At 35.7% G+C, this 20,251-nt stretch overlaps 1 protein-coding gene across 1 annotated transcript in view; it reads right to left on the reverse strand.

Moving 5' to 3' along the window:
- NEO1 (neogenin 1) overlaps positions 1-20,251 on the reverse strand; it is a 269,841-nt gene that overhangs the window by 111,202 nt on the left and 138,388 nt on the right. Inside the window, 1 exon segment of the mRNA XM_033189458.1 lies at positions 18,512-18,632. Within this exon segment, the coding sequence (XP_033045349.1) occupies positions 18,512-18,632 (121 nt within the window).

The raw sequence follows: 20,251 nt of genomic DNA on the forward strand, positions 1-20,251 counted from the left end.
ACCACACCTGGCTAATTTTTGTATTTTTATAGAGATGAGGTTTCACCATGTTGCCCAAGCTGGTCTCGAACTCCTGAGCCCAAGCGATCCGCCCACCTTGGTCTCCTAAAGTGCTGGGATTACAGGTGTGAGCCACCGTACCTGGCCCCTCAGAAATGTATTTTCTTAGAAACTGACAGATAAGGTAGACAAAAATTAGGTAAGGGTTTAATGAATTTTAAGAACACAATTAAGTTTAATCCAATTGATATTTACAAACTATAATATGCAGCAAACTTAACACCCATAGAATTGTCACCAAAAAAACTGACCATGCATGAGATCACAAAAAGATCTTAAATTCCAATGAATGGGAAATGTGGGATCATCTGCCGAAGTAAGAGAATTATAGGCTTGAGGGGCAAGAAGGTTTCAAATATTGACATACAGTGACTGGAGAGGAAGTAGACTAGGGAAACCTAATAGGATTTGCCAGCAGTCTCAGCCTAACTGAAGCTGGTGCTTATGAATTTGGTATGCAGTCTCCCTGGTGATGAGAGAATAACATACTTCAAAATGAAATTATTCAAAGCTACTCTAATATCTGAAATGTCCATGAGCGTGGTTGAATAGCTAGGAGACTGGTTAGGGCCAAAATGCAACATGAACATAAACTCACAAAAATAGCCAAGGCTACATATTTTGAGTATTCAAACAATTTCACTGCAAGGGAATAAAGTGCATGATAATAATCTCACAGACACTGGAGTTTCTCCTTTAAGGAACCAAGTCTCAAAGGCAGAGAAGTACTAATCTGATAGGAACACACTACTGGGGAGTTTTAAATATGTGTATGTTCTGATAAGCAGCCCTTGCAGTGAACTGCTGATTTCAACAAATGACTTATATAAACAATTGAAGGAAGTTATAAAATAAAATGAACACAAAATACTCCTCCCATTCTTGTATGCAAGAGAGATGTTTTAATTTTAAGGAAGTCATCTGACTTTTTCCTGACATCAAAAGCACTCATTAAAAAAGGTGTGACAGATGTTAATGACGCACCTACCACAGCAGTGGGCCCAGAGAAAAGATAGCCTTCTCTCCTTTCATCCTAAACCAAATGCTGCCTCCTCAGTATGATTCCCATATCCCAGAGGAAAGGAGGAAGACAAAAAGCAGAAAGGTATTTCTGCTCATTACTCATTTAGTCCAATAAAAAAGAAAAACTGGCTTTCATTGAGCTTAGTGATTTATGTTACATCTAATCATAACCAATTTTCTAGGATGTAGTTGAAAGAAAAAGAGCATTAGCAGTTTTTAAGATGCAGAAGTCCAAATTAAAGCAGTTTTTATTTCCTGAGATTATTTTAAAAAGTAGTCTCTAATTGAGATTTTTAACAAAACTATTCTAAAATAAACTACAACTACTCAAATTTGTAAAAGAGTGTAAAATGAAGAGGAACTCTAAAATTAGAAGAAAATCATCACCAAACCAGAATCTAGCCAAAAAATCTCTTACGTTTATTTTATCATTTGGGGTCTACAATGCTCAGGTATATGCTATATAAGGGGAAACTCAGGCAATAATTTTTGTGGTAAATAAAGGTGTTTATGAGAAATACTCATACAGCTAAAATATTAAGACAATATTATAGCAGTTATGAGGCAGTAGTAACATTTAAAATGTTAATACCAAAGAAAAACATTTCTCTAAATGCCTATCAAATTATATTATACTTTTTATTTCTGGCAGTCTCTTAAGTATGCATCAATTGGGAGATATTCTCATTGCCAACAACACTATAACCTAAAAAGAAAAACACACAGATCCAGCATGGAAACTATATGAAAACTAGTCTATAACAGCCAGATTGTCAGTGATATCTTTCAGACTCAAATGATATTTTGCCAACTATGACATTATTGTATAATTTAGCATCTTTTAAACATAACTACCAATTAAAAGATATTCAGACATACTATCTTCCTTCTGGTGTTTTAGCACTGCATAATAGATTCTTTCTTTGTAACAAAATAATAGCATCAAATTCAAATTCAAGCTTGCTCTTCGATAATTCTAAATTCAAATCTGTGTCCAGAAAGGTCATCTGCAGGACTTTTATTTAACACCAAAAATTATCATTGAGGCATTAAATTATTATTTGGACCTCAGAAATTCTGGTCTTAAAGTCCATGACCTTTGGCAAAGAAAATTAATGTTTAACATCAAACAAACTATTGATACTTTAATTATATGTCTACCTCTTCAAAGCTATCTAAAAACATAGCATTCATTATAGCACAACTCAAAATTAATGCAGACAAACCTCCTTAACCTAAGTAGAACAAAGATCATATCCTCAGATTTATACAGAGAATCTCTCTACTTTTAATTAGTGTAAAACTCCAATGTTTTCTTCTTATTTTAAATATCCAATAAATCATAAATCTTGTGCCATCTTCTTTTGTAGAAACATCTAACCAACATGTAATAAATGTGTACCATGTATAAGCCTGATAATCGTTTGGATGTTTGTCCCCTCCAAATCTCATGTTGAAATTTGATCTCCAATTTGGAGGTGCAGCCTAGTGGGGAGTGTTTGTGTCATGGGGACAGAACTCTCATGAATGGCCTGATGCCTTTCTTGCACCGAGTGGGTTCTCACTCGATTCATTTCCTTGAGAACTGGTTGTTTAAAAGAGCCTGGAACCTCTTCCTCTCTCACCATGTGACATGCCTGCTCCCACTTTGCCTTCTGCCATGATTACAAAGCTTCCTGAGGCCCTCATTGGAAGCAGATGCTGGTGCCACGCTTCTTGTACAGCCTGCAGAACCAGAAGCCAAATAAATCTCTCTTCTTTATAAATTACCCATCCTTAGGTATTCTTTTATAGCAATGCAAATTAACTAATATAAAGCCATTAGGGAATAAAAAGAAAGCCTATCTCTCTCCATTGCCATAAACTAGTCCAGGGCCTTTAACATCACATCTGATTTGGTACAAAATCCTCCTAAATGGAAGGACAGATTCCATATTTTCCTCTCTAAAGCCACTCAACACATCTTCCATAAATTAATCCTCATAAAGTGCTACATAACTGAAAATTGCTGGAGTCCTCCAACTGGTCAACAAATTCCAACCCTTTGACTTGGTATTAAATAATCTGGTCTATGCACACCTTCCCAGAAGTATATTCCTGCACTCATATTTCTCTCAACACTGGTAAACTGAGATGCTTGCTATTCTCTAAATGCACTTTGAGCCTTCTTGCGTATACACCTCTTCCCATCTTCATGTAACCTGACTAATCTATAATCCCATCCATCCTTCTAGGCTCAGCTCAAATGCCACGTTCTTCAGCCTCCCTTGCCTGTCAAACCTAGCAGAAATTATTTCTTCCAATTTAGAATGAGAGTAGCACTTTGGCATTCATCACAGCTTGCATTATAATTATTTAGATTCATAATCCAAAATCTTTACCCTGGCACTGTGTAGAATCTTCCAGATTCACTAACTTGGCAACAACTGGGGTGACCATGGAATATGCTGTCCACAACCAGATACTACTAAAAGTGAAAGGAGACACTTTTTGGTAATTATGCTTGGGGACTGTCTCAGGCACACTAGATGTATGGTCGTCCTAGCAAAATGACACATCTGACCAACCTTGTCAGTAAGTAATTACACTTATTTATACTGACTTAAAAGATTGAACTTGAAATTAAGAGAATATAAGCGGAAAAAAAGAACATAAATTTTTGTCTTAAAAACATTAAACTTGCTAAAGTGGTACAGTGAATTCTGAAATTGAAAACCAAGGTATCAGTCCTGACTCTGATGCCAACTAGTTATTTTATGGCAAGTCACTTAACTGAGTTTCCAGCTCAGCTAAATTAAATACTCAGATCTCTAAGGTCTATTCTAGCTAGACTTATAATTTTACATTATCTCCCCTAACAGCCTATATAATAGGGTCTCTGCTAGATAACTGTGAATCTCTATTTACACAGCACATGTACTCAATAAAGTACTTGGTTAACAAAACAAATTAGTTTTTAATATTCTAATAAAGTATACTTAACCACCTCAGCATTTATACGACATGATTCATCTTCTAGGAAAAAAAATGCTATATTAACTAACATTTGCAGACAGTTGCCAAATACTTTTAAACTATTTTTTTCTCCTATAGCATTTTGTTTCAAGAAATAAAAACTAAAAAAGTTTATAACTACCTTACAAGTTAGAAATCACTAGGTATAGATTTAAATATTCCAAGTTTAATTTCTAATTGATGTTTTTATTTGGCTTTTCAAAAATTTCAAATGTATTATTTTTCCTTTCCTCCTCATCTTCAGGTTTTTCCAATCCCATTCCTCAGATATAACCATCATTAACAGACTGCTATGTAGACTTGCAAAACTTTCTTACACATACAAGGATATATACATTTATATCTTTCCTTCTCCTTTCCACAAATGAAATCAGAGTACACATACTTTTCTGCAACTTGTTTTTATTAATAATATAAATTGCATATTTTTCCATACATCTTATTCTTATTAACAGCCTCCTAGTATTCCACTCTATTCTGTATTTAACTAGTCCGTTATTGGTTGGATCAATTAGGTTACTTAGAGATTTATTCTAGTCTAACATATGAATCTTTAAATACTTAGTAACTATATCTGTAAGATAATTATAAATAGGATTGTTTGATGAAAGGGGTGTGAATTTTAAATTATTCTTAAACTGCAGCTCAAAAAAATTTACGTTGTTTCAAGAACTCAAAAACATGTTTCCTCATACTCTAGTCTGACAAGTATAGATCAGTTTAAAAAAAAATAAAAAAAGATAACCTATAAGGACTACCATGTCCATAAGATACTGTTTTCTAAAGTCACAGAAAAATATGATTTCACTTCTGCAAATAAAAAGTTTATATATGAATATGTGTATATGTATGTGTAAGTGTTAAACAAGCATAGGCTCATTCTAACCCTCAGGTCTCAACTTAAATATCACCACTTCAGAAAGGCCCTCTTTGTCTAACCTATTTAAAATAACTCCCACTTTACCCCCAATAATTCTTTATCAGAGCAGTATTTTTATTTACTTTAAGTAGACAATAAAAGGTATAATTATTCATTTACTTGCTTATTGTCTGTCTCTACTAAAAGGCAGAGGGCAGAGAATCATGTCTGCTTATTAGCTGTTTCATCCCTACCACTTAGCACAACAAATACAGAATTGTATATGCCATATAGAATTTCGCTTAACAAATTACTTACTGAATGCACAAATACATAGAATGTTTGTTAACGAGTAGAAAGTAAGATTAAGGGAAGGGTTAAAAAGTAAATTTACTTTTATTTCAGTCAATTATGTATTCTTATTCTTGACAATGAACATGTGTTACGTTTGCTTTAAAATATTTTAGTGCAAATTTAGTTTTAACCAGATCATTACAGATGCCTTACAATCTGGTCATATAAAGAAGATTTTCTAATTTTGCAAATTTAAATGATCTAACTGAATATTATGTGGATTTCTGTTGTCTATTTTGAAAAAACCTTCAAACTTTGCTTCATAAAGTTAAGCTTTTATCTTCACTTTTAATCTCCTTTAATGCTGACTACTGAATTCTCATCGGTGCTCTGCCTTTGTATGTTCTTTCAAATTACTATTACCCTAAAGTTACAGAGTACTTACAATTTACAAAATGCTTTACATATATTATTCTGTTTGCCCCTCAAAGGTGTGCTGTGCAGAGATGACTGTTTAGAGTCACAGGTAAGAAAACTGATGCGCAGGGAGGTTAATCACCTCATCCACAGTGGGACTGGGACATTAATGCAAAATGTCAGACTTTTGGCACAAGGTTTGTTTCATTATACAAGTTATGACAGTTTACATAAAATTATTAACTGGAAATGCCTCAATCTGTCTGCAAACAACATATCTATTTCAATATACCTACACAGAAAAAGCATTCTGAAACACATTTTACATTAAATGCATATGTTTGTAAAACAACTGCATTTAACAGAGTATTTGGAGTGATATAGGACCTAAGAGATCATTAAATTTAATTCCTTTATTTTATAGAAAATAAAAAATCACAGAATTACAATATGTAATCCAGTCATTAACAGCAGACATGAACTAGAACCCAAGCAGTGACAGTAGATATATATTCAGGCTTTAGAGAGTTCCTAGACATGAAATTCATGATTAAGAAGTCAAATTACACCAGTTACCTTGAATAAAACTTTCCCTAAAGTTATAATTACCGTTACAAAAAAGCAAAATAACTGATTAGAACTTATCCTTTAATTAACACCAACACCAACTACTGTACATCCTAGTGCTTTGAAATTAAAATATTCCACTAATGAGTAACAATTTCCTGCTATCTAGCCAATTTTTAATCATGCCAGGACATTAGTCATTTATTCCAGAACCTCTATTATTCAATACTAACCTCAGACACTATATGGAATTTTTTACAGACATTTCTGTCAAAAAAAAAAAAAAAGGTGGTGGATGCTCAGTGTGTATTCTTATCTACCATGGCCATAATATCCCAGCAGTCATTTAAGGAGCTGGTAAAGTGTAAGTTTCCTTTACTAAAAACAAATTCATCTTACTCCCTTTTCATTAATCCTTCTTCTTTTACTAGAACTAACATTTGCCAATTATCAGACGTGGTATGAAAGGACAGAAAAAGAAAGTGTATTTCTGTGTTTTCACATTCCAGTCTCACATGATAATTTTGGAATCTATTTTTAAATTCAACTGACAGGAAGAAAGGTCATTAAAAAATTAATGGACAAAAGATACAGACATTTTACCTTAATTCCTACTACTCTTAATGGACCAGTAATAATTTAAATAATAATAACAATGTACCTGCCAATGCTTTTTTGAAAATATGATTCAACAGATAATTATAAAAAACAAAGGATTTTAGCATACAATGACAGGCAATGTTAATCTGAAATGGCAGCAAATAAAAATAATGCTGTTTTATATTCAGTTAAATATTTTTAAAAGATACAAGATTTTCTAAAATCAAGAGTTGCTGTTACTGAAAATGTATAAAAGTAGAGTTAAATATTAAAAGTTGTATTTTAAATGTTTTGACTAAGAAATCATGTTGCGAACAAAAGTCAAATTCTACTTCACAATTTGCTCAGAAATTCTGTTTTCCAGTGATAATGCACAAATGTTTAATATATTTTAACTATACTGATTAAGTTTCATTTAATGTTTAAAGCTGATAATTAACCTAATAGTCATGTTAAGTATACCACAGGCCTACTATGGACGCTCCAAAGCAGCTTCTTGCAGCCAAGCACTAGCCAGCTGGCTGATGGCCAATATATATAGCCACACACTTCAGGTGGGAATCAGAAAACTCTCCCTACAGAAATAAAACCATCGAAGATGCACAATACTTTCAACATTATTTTTAAAGAAGGTTTGTGAAGATAAGCACCATCACAAGAGATGTGTTTCCTTTTTCAATAACAGAAGAATACAACTCACAGAAGAGCAAACAGAATACAGTGGATCCTTGAACAACCCGGTTTTGAACTGCATGGTTCCACTTACATGGTGATTTTTATTTTCAACCAAATGCAACAGAAAATAACGGTATTTGCGGGATGCAAAACCTGACGATACAGGCAGCCTAGTTTTCATGTACTCAGGTCTTACAGAGGTGACTACAGTACTTGAATATGCACAAATCTGGGCATATGTGGGGGTCCTGGAACCAATCTCCCATGTACGCCAAGGAATAACTGTGTTTCTGAACATATGACAAATATTCCACTTCACAATCAAAGATATAAAATTCAACGAGTAAAATGTCATTTTTGCCTAATAATGAAGTTTATTTTTGCATGGGCAGGGCGGTGGTCTTGCTCTGTTGCCCAGGCTAGAGTGCAGTGGTATAATCATGTCTCACTGAAGCCTCGACCTGTTGGGCTCAAGCAATCCTCCCACCTCAGCCTCTTTAGTACCTGGGACCAAAGGTGTGTGCTACCACACCTGACCAATTTTTTTTACACTTTTTTTGTGAGGATGGGGTCTCACTATGTTGCCCAGGCCAGTCTTGAACTTTTGGGCTCAAGTAATCCTCCTGCCTCAGCTCCCAAAATGCTGGGATTACAGGGGTAAGCCACTGCACCCAGCCTAAATTTTGTATTTTTAAATGAACATTACTTTGTAATAGTTGGCTAAAGTGTGATTAGGTTTGTATCCTTTCTTCACTCTTAGTAAAAATGTAAACTGTTACATCATTTACTAAAACCATTTTGACAATTACATAAATTACTGACTCAAACCATTAATTGTTCTTTTAGGAATTTTTCCTAAGGAAAGAATCAGAGATTTGGACAAAGACTACTAATATGAGCATTAGTAATTAAAAAGGAAACAGACAGGGATACAGAAAGGAAGAACAGGAAATGACTTAAATGTCCCAAAATAGAGGAAGTAGTTAAAATAATTATAGTACAACCTTATGATGGAAAAGTTTTTTGGCCATTAAAAACCATGCCTTTGAACGCCTTTAATGATATCAGGAAGATCTCAGGATATAATAACAAGTAGAAAAACAAGGTACAAAACAATATATACCAAATAATCTGAATTTAATTTTTAAAAGTGTATATACATATTTAGACATTTCCATACCAAAATGTTAACACTGGTTATCTTTGGGCAGTGATATTTTTCTCCGTGTTCTAAAATAATCATGTATTACTTTTATATAATTAGTAAAGTCTTTTTTTTTTTTTTAATACTAAACTCATCTTTTAATCAGTGGTAAAATTTAGAAAAGGCACCAGATAAAACATTGATGACTTTCTGCCAAAAACATGACAGACAGAAGTTAAGAGTCTACAAACAATTCCTTTCACAGGAGAACTGGGTTGTCTTGCAAGAAGTAAATACAGCAAATTCCGACAGACCTCACTGATATGTCTTGATTTGGTAGGAGAAAGGCAGATGCTTGGGCAGCCTGAAGGAGAAATGATGAAAACTGACCCACCTTGAGCCTCTTCCCATTTGCGTTCATTAGCACTGTGAATTTCCAACAGTGGAATACAGTGTTTATATACAGCAGTCCCCAAATCTGTTGGACTGTGGAGCATCCTTTTTGTTTGTTTGCTTTTCAGTAGACCCATTAATACATCTTAAAGGGCACAGTTTGGGAAACAGTGATATAAGGATATTCAAGGGAAGATGGACTAGATTGAGATTTGCAAACTGTGGCCCACAGGCCAAATCCACTGCACTTCCTGCTTTTGTATATAAAGTTTTACAGGAACACAGCCACACATATTTGTTACAGATTGTCTGTATTCTGTCTGTGGTGGTTTTCACACTTATAATAGCAGAGGTGAGTAGTGTAAACAGAGACCAAATGTCAAGAAAAGCCTAAAGTATCTATTCTTTGGCCCTTTAACAGAAAGTTTGCCAACCACTGTACTACATGATACATATCTTTCAGCCCTGATAGTTTGTGATTCTAAGTTATTTCTCATCAGAGGGATGCCTGTTTCACTTAAATTTTTTTTTAATAAAAAAGGGGGAGGGAGTGGGAGGAAAAAAGACAAACAGGGAGCAGGAGGATAAAGAATATAAGGATAAGAGAAGAAACTTGGTGTATGAATAATGAGGAGGAAATGTGCCCTAGTGACTGCAAAAAGGAACTGTTAAAGGGAGAACTACCAACTACACACAGTTTACTAACTTATCTTTGTGATCACTATCTTAGCTTAACTAGAAAACTAATGGAGTGAATTCTTGAAAAAAGAAATAAATATTCTGTGATAGTTTTTATCTTCGTGAGTCTTGTTTAAAAATAACATTCAAAGTATCTGAGCATCTTTGACACACAGCATTGTTGTGTGCTATAAGAATCTTACAATAGTTTATTTTCAATTCTACCCTACGCATCGGACTACACTACATATACCATTCTGTCACACTTTTACACTTTATGTTATAAACTATTTCTGTGTTAGACCAGAATAAGCATATTAGGACCTGCTACCTGTTTTTGTAAACGAAGTTTCACGGGAACAGCTAAGGTTGTTTGAACTATATGGTGGCTTTTGTGCTACAATGGTCGAGTTAAGTAGTTGTGACAGAGACTGACCCATTAAGCCTAAAATATTTACTATCTGGCCCTTTACAGAAAATTTTGTTGCATGTTACCCTATTGCTGCCTGCCCTATTCCCCTCACCTCTCTATCACTGGCACCCATTTGCTTTTAAAATCCACTTTTATCTTGAATCATGTAAGACAAATACATACTGATATAACTATTTAATTCATGGTGCCTTGCATAATGGCCAGAGGTGCACGAGTTTGTGAAGGTGGAAATAAACTACTTAGAGAGTGAAAAAGAGAGAAAAAAAATTTGTGGGTCCCTGTTTAGACAGTCAATTATCTCTTAAAGCAATTAAATAATTTAAAATATATATTTTTATATTTACTTTAAAAAAGAAAACACTCTAGCCCACTTTGTTTTTGTCCTTTCACATTTCTTGCAGCATGGGTATATCAGCAACAAACTCTCAGTTTTTGTTCTGAAAAGGTCTTTATTTCACTTTAATTTTTGAAAGATATTTTTGCTGGGTATAGTTTTGGTTGCCTTTTTTTTTAAGGACTTAAAAATTATTGTTCTGTGCTCACTTGGGCAGCATAGATACTAGTACTAAAACTGGAACAATACAGTGAAGATTAGCATGGCCCCTTAATTACTTTTTTTAAACTAAAAAATATTGCTCAGTATCTTCTAGCTCACATTTTTTTCTGGCAAAAGTCTGCTGCACTTGTTATCTTTGTTCCTCTGTAAGGAATGTGTCCTTTTTCTTTTTAAATTTCCTGTTGCCTTCGAGATTTTTTCATGTTTGGTTTCCAGAAGTTTGACTATGACATGTACAGGCCTATTTTCTTTTTATTATTATTATTATTATCATCATCATGGTATTTAGTTTGCTTGGGGGGTGTCTGAGCTTCTTTTTGGTTGTGTGGTTTGCTCTCATTCATTTTTTAAAATTCTTGGCCATTATCTATTCAAACATTTGTTTCTCCCTGTCCTTGTTCTGTTTTCCTTGTGAGACTCCCATTTACTTATAATTTACTTATGTTACAGCCTCTGATATTGTCCCATCTTAGATGCTCTGTTCAATGAATGATGTTCCATTGTATAAATGTATCACACTTTGTTTATCCATTCAGATACTGAAGGATATTTTGGTTGCTTTCAAGTTTTGGCAATAATGAGTAAAATTCTTATAAACATTTCTGTGTAAGTTTTGTGTGAACATAAATTTTCAACTCATGTGGGTAAACATCAAGGAGCACAATTGTTAAATCTTATGATAAAAATGTTTAATTTTCTAAGAAACTGCCAAACTGTCTTCGAAAATGGCTGCACCATTTTGCATTCCCAGCAACAATGAATAAGAGTTCCTGTTGTTCTGCATCCTTATGAGAGTTTGGTGGTGTTGTATTTTAGATTTTAACTATCCTAAGAAGTGTGTAGAGCAGTTTTAGATTCACTGCAAAATTGAGCATAAGGTATCAAAATTTCCTCTGCCCTACACACGCATAGTTTCCCACATTATCAACATCCCCCACTAGAGTGGTACATTTATTACAACTGAATAACCTGTAGTGAGACATCATTATCACTCAAAGCCCACAGTTTATATTAGTGTTCACTCTTGATGTTGCAAATTCTATGGGCTTGGACAAACTTATGACACGTATCCTCCATTATAGTATCATACAGAGTAGTTTCACTGCTATAAAAATCTGTGCTCTGCTTATTCATCACCCTCTCCTCCTAAACCCTGCAACCACTAATCTTTTTACTAACACCATAGTTTTGCCTTTTCTAGAATGTCATGTGGTTGGAATCATATGGTTCTTAGTCCTTTCAAATTGGCTTCTTTCACTTGATAATTTGCATTTATAATTCCTCCAGTGCATTATGGTTTGACAGCTCATTTCTTTTTTATTTTTCTTTTCTTTCTTTCTTTTTTTCTTTTGAGACAGAGTCTCACTCTGTCACCCAGGCTGGAGTACAGTGGTACAATCTTGGCTCACCACAACCTCCACCTCCCGGGTTCAAGTGATTCTCATGTCTCAGTCTCCTGAGTAGCTGGGATTACAGGCATGCACCACTACGCCCAGCTAATTTTTGTATTTTTAGTAGACATGGGGTTTCGCCATGTTGGCCAAGCTGGTCTCGGACTCCTGCCCTCAAGTGATCTGCCCACCTCCACCTCCCAAAGTGCTGGGATTACAGGCGTGAGCCATGGCCCTTGGCCTGGTGGCTCACTTCTTTTTGGTAATGAATAATATTCCACTGTCTAGATGTACAACAGTTTATTCTTTCACCTGCTGAAGGACATCTTGATAACAAGGAATAAAGATGCTACAAATACATTTGCGTGGTTTTGTGTGGTCATAACTTTTCAACTAATTCAGGTAAATACCAAGAAGTGCAATTGCTGGATCAGATGTTAAAGAGTGTGTGTTGTTTTTGAGTTATTGGTTTGACTCATCTTGTAGTCTGTAGGAGTATATCTCAAGTAATTTTTAAAATAAAGGTATATATGAAACCCCGTCTCTACTACAAATACAAAAGTTAGCCAGGCGTGGTGGCACGCACCTGTAATCCCAGCTACTCAGGAAGCTGAAGCAGGAGAATCGTTTGAACCCAGGAGGTGGAAGTTGCAGTGAGCTGAGATCGTGCCACTGCACGACAGCCTGGGTGACAAGAACGAAACTCTGTCTCAAAAAAAAAAAAAAATTAATTAATTAATTTTAAAAAAAGGTATATAAAGAATGAAATGTGAATGGTATATTTTCTAAGAATATCTTTCTATCGCACAGAAGTCACAAAGGCTGAAAACAGTTCTATTGATTAGTTTCTCTCTCAATAGTAGATGGGCTCATTAAAGTCTATTAATTTTTTTGCTTGAATGCTGAACATGGTATGCAGAACAGCAGTATTATTTACACCTGAAAAATGGTATGCTTATTTTTCTGTCATGCCAGATTAACTAAATCTAGTCAGGAATGGATTTTATTGCTACAGTTACCTTAAGTATACTATAGGCTTCAAATTCCTCTACTGGGAGACTACCATTGTCCTGTGCTTAGGAGCCAGAGAGGTTTTTTTTTTTTTTTTCCCCTTTCCTCTGAGTTTTCAACCACTCCAGCATACCAATACCACAGGATATCCCTCTGTGCTCTTGACCCTTCCCAAACAGTAGAAAGCTCACGGTTGGGGCAGCTACGATTCTCCATTGTTCTGGTCCAGCCTCAGTCTTAGGTAGGCCCTGGGGCTCTTCTTGTGGCAGTCAAAATCTGCTTTGCATTTGTATTGGTCTTAGGTGGAAGTTTCCTACTCTTCCCCTGATAGTAAAAGACCCCTCCTTGGTATCAGTGTAGAATCCTGAGGCAACGAATGGTTTCTGTGCTTCTTTCAGAAATAAAGGGTTTTCTCTTCTACCCTTTCTCCAGCATCAGTGAGTCTCTGTCTGCATCCTGGGGACAGGAGCGTTCCTCCTCTAAGAAGCACAGGGGTTTGACTTCTAATCTCCCTTCAGAAACTTATGAAATCAGAAGGTTTTCTGCCTCTCCCCCACTGGTTTGAGGCTTAAAGGGGAAGGGTCTGAGTAAATGGGAAGGCCTTTGTCCTGTCTCCCAGGCACAAAGGCCGCTCTGCATCACTCTCTCTGCAGCTGCAGATCATCACGTCCTTCATCCCTATACCACAGAGATGGCTTTCTGTAGTCTCCTGCTTTTGCCTCCTCTTAATTGGGAGTACTCTGTGGAGCCCCAAGGAAAAGTGCTTGCAAGAAAGTATAAACTCCCTTTCTGTCCGAGGCCCCCATACATTCCAAACTAGGCCATACTTGGCCTTGTAGTTAAAGGCCTTTTAATTAAAACTCTAGGAGTTTTCCTCTTACTCACTTTTATGGTAGTTGTCTCTTTCTCTTGTGTTCTGCCAAAAGTGAAACAATGCATATATGATCGATGCCTTTGAGGGGGTTGCGTGGGGAGGGTTGTCCTTTTTGGAATTTAGGTTATTTGGTTGCCGACACGGTTTGGCTGTGTTCCCACCCAAACCTCACCTTGAATGTAGCTCCCATAATTCCCACGAGTTGTGGAAGGGACCTAGTGGGAGATAACTGAATCATGGGGGCGGTTCCCCCCATACTGTTCTTGTGGTAGTAAGTCTCACAATATGATGATTTTTATAAGGGGTTTCCCCTTTCACTTGACTCCCATTCTCTCTTGCCTGCCACCATATAACATGTACCTTTTGCCTTCTGCATGATTGTGAGGCCTCCCCAGCCATGTGGAACTGTGAGTCCATTAAACCTGTTTTTCTTTATAAATTACCCAGTCTCAGGTATATCTTTATTAGCAGTGTGAAAATGAACTAATGCATTTCCTTTGCATGCTCAGCTCTCTGCTGGGCTCAAGAGAACTTATGACATTGTAGCTTACTAAGCTCTTCTTGTGGTGAGAGTGGGATTTTCTTTATGCACCTCTTTATATCCTAAACAGAAGTGGAAATCTCCTTCCACTTTGATCTGCCTTCCTTTTCTATTTGTGTAAAAGTGTCACCATTCTTCTAGTGATATGGTTTGGCTGTGTCCCCACCCAAATCTTATCTTAATTTGTAACTCCCACAATTCCCATTCCACCTCCCAGTGGAATCACCCAGGGGGAGGTGATTGAATTACAGGGGTGGGTTTTTCCTATGCTGTTCTTGTGATAGTGAATGAGTCTCATGAGATGTGATGGCTTGGAAAATGGGAGTTTCCCTGCACAAGCTCTCTCTTTGCCTGCTGCCATCCATATAAGATGTGACTTGCTCCTCCTTGCCTTCCACCATGATTGTGAGACTTTCCCAGCCATGTGGAACTGTAAGTCCCATTAAATCTCTTTCTTTTGTAAATTGCCCTGTTTCAGGCATGTCTTTATCAGCAGCGTAAAAACAGACTAATACACCTAGTTACCCAAAACCTGGGTAAACCCTGAAAGTATGTCTGACTTCTCTACAACAATTAATGTTCAATCAGTTGATAAAGTCTCAATCAGATAAATCATTAACACCTCTGATATAGTTTGGATATTTGTCCCCGCCCAAATCTCATGTGAAAAGGTAATCCCCAGCGTTGGAGGTGGAACCAGGTGGGAGGTGTTTGGGTCATGGGGGAATATCCCTCATGGCGTGGTGCTGTCCTTGAGATAGTGAGTTCTCACAAGATCTTGTTGTTTAAAAGTGTGTGGCACCCCCCACTTCACTCTCTTGATCCTGGTCTTGCCATGTGAGATGCCTGCTCCCCTCTTGCCTTCCACCATGATTGGAAGCTTCCTGAGGCCTCCCCAGACGCCAAGCAGATGCCAGCACCATGCTTTCTGTACAGCCTGCAGAACTGTGAGCCAACTAAACCTCTTTTCTTTATAAATTACCTAGCTTCAGGTATTTCTTTACAGCAATGCAAGAACAGACTAACACAATCTCCTTAGTAGGATCCTTTTCCACTGATTTCTCTACTATAAGTACTTATCATCTCACAATGGCCTCTTACAACAATTTTCCTTCAACCAGCTTGTACTGTCTTCCTCTAAACCTGACTTTACCATCATATTCATTACACATGGCATTGTTTTTATTATTTATAATCATGCGATCTGATCCTATCCTGCTGTTAAAGGCTACCTTCCTATAGGAACAGGTCTTCTATTGTATTTCCATACTGATCCAGGTCTTCCTTTGAATCAACATCTAGAAATCTTATAATTCAAGGCCTATTACAAAGGGGACATCTTACACGAAAAAATTCCCTGATCACACAGACAGAATTCCTCTCTTCTGAACTGTATGCTGCTTTATTTATGCATCTGGACTGGTATTCAAGTTGTATACATCTCTTACATCCCTTATTAAATTGTTAACTCTAAAAAAGCAGAACTCAAGATCTAATAAGTTACTGTATTCCTTCTTTTAGCTTTCCTGCATAAATATTTATCTTGCAATTAAAACAGCAAAATAGAAAACACAATAACATGACACTCTTCTTCTTATAATCTATGCATCTTTAATGCATGCCCAATAACGACACTAAAAAATTTCATCAGTTCATAAAACACTATTATCAAAAAGAGAGAAGCAAATATACTATGACTATAATTTTTACACTATAAATATTTTCAGAGGAAAGCCCAATTAGGATTAGTTTAGGAACTTCCTGGCATATTTACCATTTCTACTATTAAAGTTAGATTTGTAACAGTAATCTCAAACACAAATATACTGAAGTGCCTTTGCTTAGTACCATGTAAATAAATATATCCCAAATAGCCATGAGGTTTACTAAGAAAAGTCACTGCTGCAAGTAAAAAGAAATAAGCCTATCTACTTCACTAATTCGGCTAGTGCCTTATTTGGTAATTGTACTCAGGCATTTCACCAAGATGGAAAAATGGCATGCTTCTACTAAAATCATTTCCAATAAACAGGGGAGGGTATATATAAACCTAAGAAGAAAAAAAGCAGTTCTAATATTTTATGCTTTTCTGTAACAGTACTCTCAAGTATAGTTTTCAAAAAACAGCACATAAAAATCCTACATATATGCCATGTTAGTGAAAAGCCAGAGTAGGGGCCATCTTTGCCAATTAGCTTCCCTGGCCAAACTACAATCATCAGAGAAATTCTTCCAGGAGGCACACCAATACCTGATTGTATTTGACTTGAATAAAAGATCAGACATCTAAAGTGGCATCGTTTTCATGTATTTTTGAGAAATGCTCAAAATGAAAAATGTTTTAGTTGCTAAAACAAATAAATAATGCACCCAGCAAATACCCTTATCAATTTAACACAGACCTGTTATCCAATAATTCAACTTCTAGTAATTTAGTATAATAATCACATAAAAAGTTCAATACATCATTGTTTATAGTAGGAAAAAACAAGTGACAATCTAAATGTTAACCAATATAAAATCTGGTATATAAAACAGTGTATATATATACTATTTAATAATAAACAATATTGATGCAGATCAACTGTTGACATAGAAAGATGTACACAGCAATGCTGTTGCAAGAAAATAGGAAATTATAAAACCATACACAGTATATCCAGGTGGTAGGATTTGCAGTGTGTACCAGTTATCAATTTACTGCCTCTCAGCTTCAAATTCTGATTTCATTGCCTATGCTGCAGAAACAGAGCCATGTCCTTTATATACTTTTCCTTTGCCAGCTGGCATATGTATTAAACTTTATCAATAAGAAGGCAATGGAGATACGGTACAGAAGAAAGGCGTTTCCTTCCTGGTTCTAGTGTACTACCCTGGCAGGCTCCTATAGCCAGCAGCTTCCCCTTATACCTGATCCACTGGGTGGTTTTGTAGCAGAATGCCTCCAGTGAGACACTATTCTGTGAGCAGCTTTCCCTAACCCTCCAGAAAGGAGATTTTGAGCAAGTTTAGAGAGCAAAACACCATATCAACTTCTCTGCCATCCAGTAAGTTATACCGTCTCCAACAGGGTCTGGACCTCAACCTTAAAAAGAGGGGCCTCTTCCTGAGGGCTCTATCTCAGACGTAGGGGTTCTAGTTGCGCCTGACAGTTGCCATTCTTACATTGTCTAGAGTTCTCTTTACTTCTTACTAGTCAAACTTTTGTTACTCCAATCCCAATATCAATGTTAATTCCTTCTATTAAACCTCTGCTCAAATTACAGTGTGGGTTCCCTAATTTGAGATACAGGATGGATTTTTTTTCTTTATACTTTTCATCGTTATCTGAATTTTTAAATAATAAACTTGGTTTTTTGGTGGTAATCAGAAAAGGTAAATTAATTGTATGCTGGAAAAACTAAAAATTTCAATGCAAAATAAATACTAAGTTTTTCTAAGAAATGTGGATCTGATAAACTTGTGCCTATGATTTTAACTTATGTTTGATATATAGTAGTCAGGGTTTTATGAGTGTTGGCTATTTGGTGCCAACAGCCCAGAATCGTCACTTCTATGTAAGCAGAAAACAATGAGCTCTGCTTCCAAAGTTATTTAGTTTCCTCAGTGTTTGAATGCAATTTTTTGTAAGTGTGTTAATAAAAGTGCATAGAATTGGGGAAAAAAAGAAGTTTTTCTTTATAGGACAGAAATATATTTGTGAGATTAAGATGACTAAATTCTTTAAAAAATTAATTTATTAAGACTATAATATTCAGTCTTTCTTTTCTTAGTAAAAATTTCTTTTCAACATTATCCAAAATTGTGCTTCTGGGTAATTTTATGTAATATAAATGATTCAGACTGCTATTCTTTTTCTCTCAGTTATGCCACATATTGGCCTTGACTAGTGGGTCATCAATCATGAGTTATTTGGACTCATGGGTGCTCGTTCATCAGGCACACAGCCTCTATCATCTGACTACTTCAGCCCCTCTTACCATGTTCAAGGATTATCAGTTGGGCTCCAGCTTGTGCATTTCCAACATCATTTTCAGCAATGCACTGATAGAACCCTTCATCTGATTTCACCAGACCCAAAACTTGAAGATTATGTTCCTTCTGAAGAAGAAAAGCATAAATAAAATTTCATGATTTAATTGAGAAATACCAGACCAAAATCTCAAAAAATATGCTTTTTGGAGAGGAAAAAAACAAGTAAAGTTTTTATGATTCAATTATTACATATTATCCATCTAAGCACCTGTTAATCTCATACTAAAGCACTGACAAAGTACCAATTTAACTGAATAGATGACTACGTACTTGTCATTCACAATGAAGAACTTAACGCATGGAAAGTCATACTCTCACTGTTTGCAAACGTACACTTTTGCTTGGAAAAAGATCTGGCACGCAATACCATCTGACCATAGTTAAGTCCAATTTGTGAATTTAAGGTATTATTTTTTCCTAAGACTATAATATCAATAGTTCTAACAGATTAGACTACAGTAAATTCAATGAAGCCACGTGAGCGTTCCTTAAATGAAAAAGTACTATATGAATGTCAACTATTATTATTGGTCCAGGAACAGTGGCTCACATCTGTAATCCCAGCACTTTGGGAGGCCGAGGCAGGAGGATCACTTCAGCCCAGGAGCTGAAGACCAGACTGAGCAACAGAGTGAGACTCCATCTCTATAAAAATACAAAACTGGCTGATCATGGTACTGTGGGCCTGTAGTTCCAGCTACCCAGGTTTGCAGAAGGATTGCTTAAGCCCAGGAGTTTGAGGCTGCAGTGAGCTATGATCACACCACTGCGTTCCAGCCAGGGTGACAGAGTGAGACCCTATCTTAAAAAAAAAAAAAAATTAACTATTGTTATTGGTATAATAAATATGGTTTAAAATTTTTCTAAAGTTTTCAAATATTGATTTTTAAAAGACTATTTTAGCTATAACAGATTGCTTTATAATGTTAAATACTTGTGAATTACTTTTTGTAACAGGAGATCATGCATTTCAAAAACAGAAAGTATATTTCTAAGAATGAATTACTTGTATGACAAATTTGTAATGAGATATTATGTCTTTAACAACTACAGTTCTGATCATTTTTATGAATGTCATGTATAGATCTCAAGGTATGTCATTAATCTTTATTACTAAGGCTGGATAAATCTATTACTAAAATGTTAGATATTGATGATAATATTAGTAGGTAATATCTACAAAGCATTTACTATATATAAAGTATAGTAAAAAGCAATTATGGCTGAGTGTTCTTAAATACATTTGACACTTTTTAAATGCATTTTTAAAAAAGAATCTTTGTAACTATTGTGACAACAATTGTCTGACACTGGGTCATCCTTATTTTAAAGGGTCTGGCATCAGTCTATGATTTAAGGTTAAGCTTTGTATAGTCAGTTGCATTCTTACATATTATGTTTTTCAAAAGGATCATCTTTCCACACTTCAAGAGGAAGTGTGGAAAGATTTCTGCTTCTTGAACAGAGAGCTGTGGAGACAACTGGGGACACACACACACACACGTATGTGCTAATCATCTGCCAGAAAATGCTGACAGCTGTGTTTCAGAGTGCCAGTGTGTTCAAGAAAGAGTCTAGACTCTAGGCTTAGGTAAGCCACTGCCTTGCTATGTGATCTTACATAAGCTACCAAAATATTTCTGGGCTCAGCTTTCTCATCAGCCAATGAAGATATTACATTCTAT

Source organism: Trachypithecus francoisi, unplaced genomic scaffold, assembly GCF_009764315.1.
Source record: "Trachypithecus francoisi isolate TF-2019V2 unplaced genomic scaffold, Tfra_2.0 Lachesis_group3, whole genome shotgun sequence".
Taxonomy (NCBI): domain Eukaryota; kingdom Metazoa; phylum Chordata; class Mammalia; order Primates; family Cercopithecidae; genus Trachypithecus; species Trachypithecus francoisi.